Source organism: Plasmodium falciparum (genome assembly GCF_000002765.6).
Source record: "Plasmodium falciparum 3D7 genome assembly, chromosome: 1".
NCBI lineage: Eukaryota > Apicomplexa > Aconoidasida > Haemosporida > Plasmodiidae > Plasmodium > Plasmodium falciparum.
This window is the reverse complement of record NC_004325.2, coordinates 187501-202535: the sequence shown is the minus strand read 5'-3', so window position 1 is coordinate 202535 and position 15035 is coordinate 187501. Positions and strand designations below refer to the sequence as shown.

The following is a 15035-nucleotide window of genomic DNA, read 5'->3' as shown; positions in this document are numbered from 1 at the left end:
ATTAATTATATATTATATATATATATATATATATAAATATATATAACGTTATCGGGAAATAAAAAAAATAAAATAAAATAAATAAATAAATAAATGAAAGTATAGATAATATAATAATACATAAAAAATATAAGTTAATAGTTTTTTTTTTTTTTTTTTTTTTTTTTTTTTCTTTTTTTTTTTTGTTCAATATGTGTATAATTAGAAAAGATTGTATACAGAATGGATATATTTTGCTTACTGGAAATTTTGTAAAAAAAAAAAAAATATATATTATATAAATATATTATATATATATATATATATATATATATATATTTATTTATACGAATTAATATAAATTATGATTTCATTTTTGAAATGATAAAAATAAAATGTTCTTCTTTTCTTTCATTTTATTTTCTTTAAAATGACCTTTTCTTTTTTTTTTTTTTTTAAATTTTTTAAAGTACACGTCGAAAAGGTATAATATGCAAATAATATAATTATTGTTATTATTTTCTTTTTGTATGTGGTTAATTTTTTAAAAATACTATAATGTTACCAAGACTTATTATTTGTGGAATTATATATATATATATATATATATATATATATATATATAATATATATATAGTTTCTTTATTTTTTACGATTAAAATATATAATTTGTATATATATTTTTTTAATCTATATAATAGAAATATACATATATCTAACAATATGTTATTGATTCCTTTATTCCCACATTTTGTATTTTCACAACAATACAAATATTTTAAACATATTAATATGTAATTTACAAAAGGGATAAATATATAATATATATATATATAGTTTATTCATATAATACAAATGAGTTATTAAAAAAATCTATAAAAAATTAAAAATTAAAATTAAAATAAATAAATATATATATATAATATATTAAACAAATTTATGAATATATTAACAAAATATAATTAACAAAGAAAATGAAAAATTTTATCGGAATAAATCATTATGAGATTACATATATATTATATATATATATATATATATATATATATGTGTAATAACAAAAAATCACACAAAAAAATATATATGTACACAAAACATATGGGGAAAAAAAAAAAAAAAAAAAATTTTTTTTTCTTCTTTTTTTTTCTCTCCTCTTAATTCATAATTTAATTTAATTAAAATAACCAAAAAAAAAAAAAAAAAAGAAAGAAAAAAAAAAAAAAAAAAATTAACCTGAATGGATAAAAATTACATAAAAAAGGAAATATATATTTCATTATATATGCCTATACAATATTTATGTTTAATTTTTGTTCGCTATTCTTGTTAAAAGTACAAATCTGGAGATATGGGTGCTTGTTTACAACGATAAAACAGAACATAAGGCGTGTGGTCATTTGATAAATCTTTAGAAATTTTATTAATCATTTTTGAATTTGCTTTTGTTACTACCGAATCATTCATTTGATACCAAGAGCTTTTTTTTTTATTTTGTCTTTCAGATTTTTTTCCTATAAAATAATAATGTCCTGATGATGCTGATATCCCACCATGTATTATTGCTCCATATAATTTGTAATCAAAATTATTTACTACAATTTTTGAGTTAATTTTAACGTGCGTCTTGATTTTCTTTTTTTCGTTTGAGCTAAAGGACCAATTATAACTAATATAAGGAGAATACAAAAAAAAAAAAAAAAAAAAAAAAAAAAAAATATATATATATATATATATATATAAATGAATGTATAAAAATAAATATGTAAATAAATAAATAAATAAATAAATAAATATATATGCACATATATATATATAATATATATATATATATATATATATATATATATATATATATATGCGTGTTTATTTTTTATTATTTTATTTTATTTTGTTACCGGTTAAGAATTAATATCAAGTGACAAGGAGGGGATATAATTTCATTCCACTTTAAGGCATTTCTTTTTTTATTACATCTTGAACATTTGTATTTATTATTTCCGTAAATTTTTTCTTTTTGTATAAATGTATCAAAAAATCTTTGAATCGATAATTTTTCGTTCGTACTTATAGGCACAGGAAATGATAGATCATGTATAATTTCTTTTTTTTTTGAAATGAAAAGACATTTTTGACATTGTACTTTTTGTATCACAACTCCTGAGAAAATTAATCTTAGAAATTCTTTTTCTGAACCACCTAATTTATCGAATATATATCTAAAAACTTCTGTCACATCTTGTTGATTTCTATTATTTAATTCCACAGGTAACATATTTAAAACTCTATCTGCAGATATATATGACTTATCTGTAGTTAACATATTTTTAAAAAAGGATTTGATTTCTTCTAAGAAATAATCTAATTCACTATTCGTATTCTCTTGATGCATTTGACTTTTATATATCTCATAATTAGGAACCGTCCTAACCTTATTATTCGTTTCATTTATTTTAAACAAAAACAAATTTACTATAAAAGACACTGTACTATATAAAGCCTGTAATAAACTATTTAAATAACATGTATTTCCTAAATTCATTAATCCTACAGGTGGATGTGGATAATTTCTTTTACTCATATTTTCAAAGGTAAATTTATTTATAGGTAGCATTAAATATTTTTTTATTTTAACTCCTCCCATACGTATATCCTCAATATTATTGGGACTCACACGGTTTGCATGATTCATACGACTCACACGGTTTGCATGATTCATACGACTCACACGGTTTGCATGATTCATACGACTCACACGGTTTGCATGATTCATACGATTCACACGATTTACACCATCCATACGATTCACATGATTTACGCCATCCATACGATTCACATGATTTACGCCATCCATACGATTCACATGATTTACACTATTCACAGCATCCATACTATTATTACGTTGATCATGTTGGTCTGAGCCGTATTCTTGCTCAAAATACTTTTCCGTAAAATTTATTTCGTCATAATTATCATTCATATGATGAACATTTTTTTCTAAACTTGTATTTTTTCTGATTTTTTGATTTTCCATTTGATCGGATATTCTATTTTGCGTAGGATATGCATACAAGGAATTTCTTCTGTTTGTATTTTTTCGTATCGTATGTTCGTTAACAAGTTCTTCATACTTGGAGGTACTATAATCATCATTACTACAATGTTGTTTTATATTTTTCATGTGTTTTACATTTTTCATCATATGATTATTTGTTAAATCGGAAGGATTGTTTTTATGATGATCAAAATGAGTATTTTTATGTGAGATTTTATCAAAAGAATCATCTTGTCCTAAGCTTCCGATTATACTTGTGGATTGATCCTTTTCTATAAATTCCTCATTTGTATGTGGTCCATTGGAATTAATACGATGAAAATTATTTATGGTCGACTTTTTTTTTTTTTTTTTTTGAGATAATACTTTTTTGGAATCCTTATAATTTGGTTCATTTGGGTACATATACATAATATTTTTGTCTTCATTGTAGTTAGAAGATTCGGAAGATGATAAGAAAGGATCATATTTCATTTTGTTTATTATTTTGTTATTTTGGATTTTGACAGAAGAACCTTGATGTTCGTATTTTTGTTCATATTTTTGTTCACATTTTTGTTCACCATTTTGTTCACCTTTTTGTTCACCTTTTTGATCATTTAATTTTTTGGATGTAGAAAAGAAATTTTTAGATATAATATTATTATCATCATCTAGGTTAGCAAAATGTAAATTTGTTATAAAATCTTTTACATTAAAATTTTCTGATGTATTTTTACTATTGGATATATTACTATCATCGTCACTATCATAATTTCTAAACATATCATCATATGAAATATAATGTTCATCATCTTCATCGTTTATAACATATGATGAATTATTTTTAAAAGATCCAATAAATTCATCTTTATTTTTTTTTTTTGGATGGAATATATTATTTCCTAAATTATCATCATCCATAATATTTTTATTTTTTCCATATAATGGATATTTCATATTATTTAAATTAAAGAATTCTCCATGTTTGTGTTCATGTTTTTTATATTTGAATACGTTTATATCTTTTAAATTATGATTATTATTTATTTCTTTTCCATAGACAACACGTTCTTGTATACTATTATTTTTCGTTCTATTACAATTCAAACTTTGAAAACTTGTATGTTTTTCTTGTTCCTCTTTACATAAAAGTAAATTTTTATTTTTCATATAATTAATGTTACTATTAACAAGACGTCCATTTTGATCAAAAGACATATTATTTTTTGTTGATTTTAAAAAGGAAAAGATATTATCATTTTTATTTTTCCCCATCTTTTCCGAAATAGAATGATTCATTTTATTAAAATTATTATTGACACTGCTATTATTATGTGTACTATTCATATTAAGAATATTTTGTGTATGACGATAGGAAGAGGGACAAAATTTATTATTATGTATATTATTCATATTATGTAAATTTTCAGCATATGTACGTTCATTCATATTTTGATTTGATACACCCGGAAGCATTTGATTAGAGGTATTATTAATATTACATAAACTTAAGGGTATATTTTCTACTTGCATATTTTCTAAATGATCCATAATATATTTTATAAGATTCATAATATCTTTATCTATTTCATGCTCAATAAATTTCCATAAAAAATAATATTTTTTAAAAAATGGTATAAAATATACTAATATAATATGTGAGTATTTAAATATTTTTAAACCTAGCCTTTTGTGATTTAGAAAATAATGAAATTGTTGTAAACATGATTTAGCATTCAATAAATTAGAAATTCTACATATAACTATTTTTATACATATTCCTAAAAAGATTAAATTTTCTATATCATAAGCTTCTGTTAAAGGTACACCTCCTCTCCTTTTTAATCTTTCTTCTTCGTCTTTTATTCTTTGTAAATCTCGTTCTTTTTCTTGACGATTTCTCCATAAGGGGTGCGTCAAGGGAGAGTTGTAATTATGACGTGTGTTTTTTTCATATTGAGTTGTATGATTTCCTGAAAATAAAAAAAAAAATAAAATAAAAAAATAAAATAAAATAAAATAAAAATATAAAGAAAAAAAAAAAAAAAAAAAAAAAAAAAAGTGTGATCATAAAGCAAGCGATCGATGTAATAAATGTAGGTAAATATAAACATATATATATATATATATATATATATATATATATATATATATATTTATATATTTATATATATTTACATATTTATATTTTTCCTCATAAACTCACCAGCCAAAGATATATTCGACATGCTGGGGATAGGCATATTGGTCGCTCCAAAGAAAGAATCGAAATAATTGTCTCTACTAATTTCATTATTTACAAAATCGGTAAAATTAAAATTATTAATTATATTTTCAATATCAAAAAGATTAAGATATTCATTTTGATCTTCATGTTTGTCTTGTTTATTATTTATGGATGAATTCGAGAGCGACATTTTTTTCATATAAGTAAAACTTAAACGATTGTCTTGATTATGAATATTATTTTTTTCTTGGTAAAGGGACATATGTTCTTGAGATGGCTCCTCAACATCATGGTGATATCCTGTTAGAAAAGTTCTCTTCAATTTCATTTTCATGATTTCTCTCATGTCTCTATTTACATTTATATAATCATAAAATGTTTTTAGAAATATTAACATAAAATCATAATAATAATATTTATTTTTTTGTAAAAATGTAAAATTATTAATTTCATCAGTATCCCAAAATAATATACACATAATATTCCATATAGATATAAATTGATTAAAATTTATTTTATGATTTTGTATAAAATTTTTCGAATATATTTTTAATTCATTTTCATCTATCAAATATAATATATATATAATATCATTTGAACAATTATCTTTATATTTAATTAAATAATTTAAGAAATAATTAAAACATATTTTTGATAAATTCTTATTATTTTTCTTTTCAGATTTTAATAAATAAAATAAATTCTTTTTTTTATGTAAATCATCTTTTTTATTATTTATCCAATTAAATATTAATTTTATAAATGAACGTTTAGGTTTCGATGAAGGTATATTCGACCATATGGAAATAACTAAACTTCTAAGTTTAGAAGCACTAATATTATTAATACATGTTTCATTTTCGTTTTTTAAACATAAACTTAATAATGTTTTACATTCATTATATCCTACACATTTCGAACTCTCAAAATATGTCCATAAGATATATATATCTTTTTTATTATTGGATAAATTATTCATATCACATAAGTAGTCATCACCTGAATCCATAAGTGAGTTGTTACTGTGTTTCTCAAAAAAAGGATCAAACGTGTTTTTATGGATTCCTTTTAAACTTGATGAGACGTTGATACTATCATCATCGTCATTTTTGTTGTTATTATAGTCATAATTGTTTTTGTTATCATCATAATTGTTTTTTTTATCGTCATAATTGTTTTTTTTATCATCATAATTGTTTTTGTTATCATCATAATTGTTTTTGTTATCATCATAATTGTTTTCTTTATCATCATAATTGTTTTCTTTATCATCATAATTGTTTTCTTTATCATCATAATTGTTTTTGTTATCATCATCTTTTTGGTTTCCTTCATTTAAATAATTTTTTTTTATATTTTCTGCCATGACACTTTGATCAGCATACATATTGCTGTCCTCCCTTTTTATACTATTTCTTGGTGAACCCTTCTTTATATAATATATAGATCCCTTGGTATGTGTATTATCAGAATATTTATATTTATAAAATAGGTACGTTTTTAAGAACCATTCAGCATATCTAAAATCTATTTTTTCATTAAACAAGTATACTAAATCATCAGCATTAAAATATTTTTCAAAGATTTCATTATCTAATATAAATAAATAAAACAAACTAATAATACAAGAAACATATAATTGTGGATAAATATATAATATATTTAATATTTCATTCATAATATATTTCTTTTCATCGCTAGATGAATAAAATAAAATTTTCCTCACTTCATTAATTTTTTCTTCATTACTTAATTCTAAGGATAAAATTATATTCTTTACATTTTTACACATATAAATATTATTATTATTAAAATTATTACGACGATTCTTATCACCACCATTATTAATATTATTATTGTTGTTATTATTATTGTTATTATTATTATTGTTGTTGTTGTTGTTGTTGTTGTTTTTATTATTATTATTATTGTTGTTACCATTTAATTCATCAGAATTGTTCATTTCTTTTTTATTATCATAATTATTTTCAACTTTTATATATGTGTCATCACTATTATAACGATTTATTTTAGATATATTATCCTTCATACGATCATCAATTATATTATTCTTATTTATCTTATTTTTTGATATATTCATACTATTATTTTCTTCTATCAAAACACTCTTATAAAAATCCATAGCTTCATTATTTTCTTTATATAATCCTAAAAATTTTTCAAGCTTTTCCGTTTTACCTGAACTGTTCAGGTTATTTCTTTTATGATTTAATTCTTCTTCTTTTTGTGAATTTTCAATTTTTGACATGTGAACATTTTCATTTTCTTTTTTTTCTATAAATTTTTTAATATGAAAGAAATTGTTTGAAAAGAACTCTAGCCCTTTATTATCATTATCGTAATTTTTATTAATATTATCATAAAGTGGATCATCATGTTGATTTTTATTATCTTTTTTGTATTTATCATATTTTTCATATTTTTCATATTTGTCATATTTGTCATATTTTTCGTTTTTTTCATTTTTTCCATATTTATCTTCTTCTTTATTTTTTTCATTTTTATAGGTACGGTTCACGTCTTGGTCATTTCCTTTATTCATATTTATATCATCATCCATATTTAATTTATTTTCTTTATCTTTTGTGTAGGAAGACCAATCCTGAATATTCTGTTTACGATAAGGTGTATGATCTTCTTCATAGTACGGGCGTGTACTTTTTTTATAACTTTTTTCATTTTCATATTCATTATCTTTTTCATTTTCTTGATCATAATTTTTTTTTAAATAAATATTATTTTTATTTTTTTTGTTGTTTTGATCTTCTTCCGAATCAGTTTCTTTAAAATGTTTATTGTGTAAAAGGCGTTCTTTTTTTACTCCTTTTTCTTTAGTAGATTTATTCAAACTATAATCTCTTTGGGAATTTTTTTTTTTTTTGTTTTTATTGTTTTTAGAGACTTGTCCTTCTATTAAGGAATAAAAATATTCTTTTATATGTTCATCATTATATTGATCTTTTAATATATCTTCTTTATTTTTTTTTTTTGCTTTACGATTATCATAATGAAAAGCTTGATCACTGGGAAGAAATTTGTCCTTATTATTATAATTATCTTTATCTTTATCTTTATCACATTTGTTATATTTATTACCATATTTATTATCACAATTTTCTTGTTGTGTTTTTTTTTTTTTATCTTTTTTTTCCACCGCAAAATCACCTGAATCGTTCATATAATCACTATTATATCCATATTTGTCGTTTTCATTTTTGTTAATACTTTTTTTGGATTTTTTCTTTATTTCTTCAAGATTTTGTATTGTATATCTCCTTTTATCTTTATCGAAGCTGGTCATTGATTTCATATTCATTTTAATTTTTTTATTTGAATGATCACTATTATCATCTTCTTGGTAAAGATCATCACTTACAATTTCTTCTTCAGCACGTTCATGATATTTTTCATTATCACTGAATTTTTCTTTTTTTGAATTATCATCATGAATACTGCTATTGTTTTCATCATACATAGCACTTTCCTCATAACTGTTTTCAATACTATTATTGTCATCACTCTCATGATTATTAAGATGATTGTCATTTTGACTTTTCATTGTTCTTTCCTTTTTGTTTTCCTTATTTCGAGATACCATTTTTATGTTCCTCTTACTATTTTTTTTTCCTTTGATTTTTTTTTTGGAATGAAGAACGCGCTCTTTTATAAAACTGTTTTGTTTTTCATGGTCACTAGGTGAATATTTATCTTTTCTGGTTTCAACTATATAAGTATGTATGTTATCATATTTTTCTGCGATTTGTTTATGTAGATGTGTTTCTTTATTATCTACTGTCTTTTTATTTATTTTACTATTTTTATTTTTATTTTTTTTGATCAATTTTTCATTATATTCTTCTTTTGTTAAAACTTCTTTTAAAAGATCTTCATGAAGAGACCAATTCTGTTCACTTTGGTTATATATATTATTAATATTTTTATGTAAGAGATGTTTTGAATTTGTTGTTTCGTATTCTACACCTTTATCATGTTGTATTATTTTGTTTGTTGGAAATATATGTGTCTTTGTAATTATTTCATTATATTTAATGTTATTATTTAATTTTTCTTTTAAGTTTTTTTTTTTTTTTTTTTTTTTTTTTTTCATATTATTATTTGGTGAATAAGGTATATTATTACTTTCTATAATTTTCATATCACTACTACTATTATAATTATTATTGTTGTTATTATTACTGTTCATATTATTATCATTGTTGTTATTATTACTGTTCATATTATTATCATTGTTGTTATTATTACTGTTCATATTATTATCATTGTTGTTTTTATTGCTGTTCATATTATTATCATTGTTGTTTTTATGAATAGATTCATCCATTATATTTGTACTTGTGGATAAATTCTTAAGATCCTTTTTATTTTTACAATTAATTGTATGTGTACTATTATGTTTACTATTTTTTGTTAATATATTATCTTTATTCTGTTCATTTTTCTTTTTTTTATTTTGTTTTTTTTTTTGTAATACAGAATTATTATTACTAAATCTTGTCATTTCTTCCATATCATCATTATTTATATATTCTACAATTTTTGATAAATCACTTTTGGAATAGCTAATGGTGCTTTCGTCATCATCATCATCATCATTGTCATCGTCATCATCATCGTCATCGTTATCGTCATCTTTATTATCATCACCCTTTTTATCATCACCCTTTTTATCACCACCTTTATTATCACCACCCTTTTTATCACCACCTTTATTATCACCACCTTTATTATCACCACCTTTATTATCATCTTCAATAGATTTCATTCCTTGCACGTCCTCCTGTTCATCCATATGATAGCTCAACATTTTTTTTGACAACCCCTCATGTGCATTTAAAATAAACTTGTTAATATTATTTTCTAAAACTATGTTGTCCTCTTTATTCTTTTCAATAATACGAGTGAGGGGATTAAAATGATCTTCGATTTTATTTTTATTATATGAAAATAAGGATTGTAGATTTTTATATTCCCTTATAAAATTTTCATATACATTATCGTTAATGGATAATTCTTTATTTACATTAAAATTATTATCATTATGATTATTAATATTTGTTTGTTTATTATTTACATTAATGTAATTAATCATGTGTACATTTTGTTCAACGTCGATTTTATTTTTATTTTTTTTATCGTATTCATAGTTATTATCATAATTCGAAACAATATCTTTATAATTATTATTTTCATCATTATTATTATTATAATTATTGATATTATTCGAATAATCTTTATACATACTATTTGATGATGTTTTTTTATTTTTGTTTATTTTTTTTTCTTTATACGGATGAGATACATTATTTTCCTTAGCAAAATTTTTTAAAATGGTTAATGCTTCTTGATTACTAAACAGATCCTGTTCATCTAAATTATTTTTATCTATACTATAAAAGTTCATGTCATGTCTTTTTTTTTTTGTTTTATTTTTTTTTTTCTTTTTTTCTCCTTCATAATTATCTGGAAGAGAATGGTGACTCCATTTTTTGGGATGAGTATCGAAAGAATTATGTACATAATTTAATTCGTATTCTAATACATTATTATTATTATTATTATTATTATTATAATTATATTTTATTTTTGTATTATCGTTTCTTTTATTTTTAAAAACATCATCTATGGTATCATTTTTTTTTTTTTTTTTCTTTTTTGTTTTATTGTATTCAAATGATTCAAGATCATCTAAATAATCATTTGTGTTATCATATTTATTGTTTATAACATGAGATTGGATCATTTTATTTTTAAAAAAAGACCCAGTATTATTACTATCATCATTATTGTTATTATTACTATCATCATTATTGTTATTATTACTATCATCATTATTGTTATTATTACTATCATCATCATTATTGTTATTATTACTATCATCATCATTATTGTTATTATTACTATCATCATCATTATTGTTATTATTACTATCATCATCATTATTGTTATTATTACTATCATCATCATTATTATTGTCATTATTATCATCATCATCGTCATCCATATTATCATCATAATTAACGTTGTGCCTATTTTCTTCTTGTTCATTTTTTTTTTTCCCTTTCCTTTTCTTATTATTTTTTTTTTTATTCAAAGAATAGGGAAGAAAGCCAGTATTAATAAAAATATCACTATTCTTCGTATCGGAGTCGTATGTTTCTAATGTATTTTTTTTTTTTTTTTTTTTGTCATAATCATCATATTGAAAATTATACATATTACTTATATATTTTTTTTCGTTGTGCGTATTCTTTTTATTTTTTTTTTCTTTTCTATGAATATCATTATAATTAATACTATTATTAATACTATCGCTATGGTTTTTATGATAATAATTATTATCATCATAATAATCATCATCCTTATTATTATTATTATTATTATTATTATTATTGTTTGTGTTACTCTTCATGTTTATATTGTTATTATTATCATCATTATTATTACTGTCCATGTTTATGTTACCTTTTCTGTTGCTACCTTCGTCTTTCTTCTTTTTCATATGAGATGTACTGTCGTTTTTATATTCCAAATATTTGGAAGACACTTTATCTTCGTCTTCAAAAATGTAATTATCATATGAGATAATATCTCTTTTATTTATTTTTTTCTTCGTATTAGATAAGCTGAACGAGTCGTCTGTATCTACATATTGTTCGTCTTTATCCTGATCATCATATGTATCATTATTTTTCCTATTATAAATATTATGACTCGGGTGGTTTGTTGTGACTTTGTCGTTTTTATTTTTATCAAACATATTAATATAATTATTTAATAATTTTAACTTTTTATCTTTTTCCATATTGCTTAATAAAATCGAATCTAGAACTTGTGGGTTGGTATTTATATGTTTACTACTATCATCATAATTCTTAATATTAGGAGTGTCTATTTTATTGTTGTAAATATTATTATTATTATTATTATTATTATTATGTTTTTTTAATGATTTTCTTTTTTCGACATTATAATTTATATGAGACATTTTTTTTTCCTTTTATTAATTATTATTATTTTCTTCTTTCGAAGTCTATTTATTTCTAAATATAAAGAATCGATCATTTATAATTATATTATCTTATGTATACAAATAAATATTTTCATATATATGTACAGAAGAAATTATAAAAAATATTATATAAAGGAAGGTATATTTGGGATAAGGCGTTCGTTTAATTCATTTATAAAATAAAATAATATAATATGATATAATAATAATATAATATAATAATATAATATAATATAATAATAATAATATAATATAATAATAATATAATAATAATATAATATTATATTATATTACCAATCGAAATATTATTAAAAATAAAAAAAAATAAATAAATAAATAAATATTATATATATATATATATATATATATATATATATATATATATATAACCACATTGAATTTATAAGAGTAATATATATACAATGATAAAATAAAATAAATATATTATAATATATTATATTTTATAATAATAATAAAAAAAAATACAATTTTTCTTTTTATAATATAACAAAAAAAAAAGAAAGAAATATATTACATATATATATAAAATATATATATAATATATAATAGAAAAAACAATAGGTTCCTTTAAATAAAAATATATATTTTTTAATTAATTTTTATTATATAGAGATCAAATTTTATAAATATTTTATTTAATTCTTAAGAGATTAAAAATTTTTATTTATATTTATTATTTTTTCTTTTACAAAAACAAACAATTCTATATATATATATATATATATATTAATATTAAATTAAAAATAAATACGGTATATATGTATTATATATATATATATATATATATATATATAATATAATTGTTTTAAAATATTTTATATTATTATTATAATTATTTTTATTATATAAAAAAATAGAAATAGAAAATAAATAATAAAAAAAAAAAAAATATATATATATATATATTATATTTTATATGTATATATTTTTTTTTCATAGATATTTTTATTATTATATATTATATATATATAATATTATAAATATATATTATTTATTATATAATAAATAAATATATGCATAAAAAAAAATACATTATTTTATAATATATATATATATATATATATATATATATAGATTATGTTTAATTAATATGTTTACTAAAAAATAATATTCTTATATTTTTTTTTTTATTTTTTTTTTACTTTTTTTCTAAGGTTTTAAAAATTTCTATATATGTAAAAAATAAAATAATATATTTATAATAATTTTATATATATTTTTGTAACCTCAGTATTTTAAAAAAAAAAATATATATATTGTAATATATATATATATATATATATTATTATTATATAATTTCTTCTTTTTTCTTCTGAGGTTATAATTTTTGTTCGATTTTTCTTTTTCTTTTTCTTTTTCTTTTTATTTTTCAAAAATGAATATATTATTATATATATGTTGAAAAAATAAACCCTATAAATATTCTTAATTTGTTAAATACAAATGAAGTATATAATATATATATATAGTAAATATATTATAATACATTATATATTATATATTTATATATTTATATAATTCAAATATGTTATTTCTATATATATATATAATATTATATATGTAAGAACAAGAGAAGTAATTGCACACGTTGTTTCTTTTTCTTTTTTTTACTATATATTTGTTGTGTTTTTTCCTCAAATAAATAAATATAAATATAAATATAAATATATATATATATATATATATATATATATATAGAATTACATTATTTCTATTATATTAATAAACCATAAAAGGGATTAACATATATATTATATATTATATATTTATTTATAACCCTGTTGTTTTTTTAATAACCGTAAAAAAAAAAAAAAAAAAAAAAAAAAAAAGAACAAACATATTAAAACATTTATACCATATAATAATGACGGAGGTAGCAAAATGTAATATATTTTTTTTTGTAGAGAGAAAAAGTAATTTTGTCCTTCCAAATAATAATATATTATATAGATAAATATATATATATATATATATAATATTTTTTATATATAATATATTTTATATGTAATATATTTTATATGTAATATATTTTATATGTAATATATTTTATATGTAATATATTTTTATATAATATATTTTATATGTAATATATTTTATATATATAGATATTTATGTAAAAATCAAAAAAAAAAAAATTTAACACATACTATAAAATATGTACAATGTATAGAATAATATATATAATACTGGTTCAACCACAACCAAAAAAAATTAAATAAAGTTATAATTATTATTTTGTAATATATATATATATATATATATATATATATTTATATATTTATATATACATTATATAATTTATATGTTTTATAAAAAAAAAAAAAAAATAGTTAGAATAAAAACAAAACAGTAGAAAAGCGTACCTGTAACGCTCACCCTTTTATAAAAAAAAAAAAAAAATATATTTTTTTTTTTTTTTCTTTCGATTAAAAATATATTATATAATAATTTATATATGCATGTCAAAATAATATTAAAAAAAAATATATATATATATATATGATATAATATATACACATATTATATTTATATATGTTGTTTTTTATAACATGTTAAAATTTGCCACTCTTATTAACTAATATAAAAGATATAGGATGATTAAAAAAACCACAAAACAAAAAAATAAAAATGAGATCCCCCAAAAATTGGCTTAAATTATGAATAGAAAAGTGATGTTATAATAATATAACATGTTAGAAAAAATAAAAAAAAACATCATATAA

The 15035-nt window shown here is 19.2% G+C and overlaps 1 protein-coding gene across 1 annotated transcript; it reads right to left on the bottom strand.

The window, feature by feature from the left end:
- Positions 1-1305: 1305 nt before the first annotated feature.
- Positions 1306-12267, bottom strand: PF3D7_0104300 (ubiquitin carboxyl-terminal hydrolase 1, putative; the record flags this gene model as incomplete). The annotated part of the gene is made up of 3 exons (XM_001350940.3): positions 1306-1645; positions 1875-4986; positions 5220-12267. 3 exons carry the CDS (start codon positions 12265-12267, stop codon positions 1306-1308), a joined length of 10500 nt encoding a protein of 3499 aa, XP_001350976.3.
- Positions 12268-15035: the final 2768 nt, after the last annotated feature.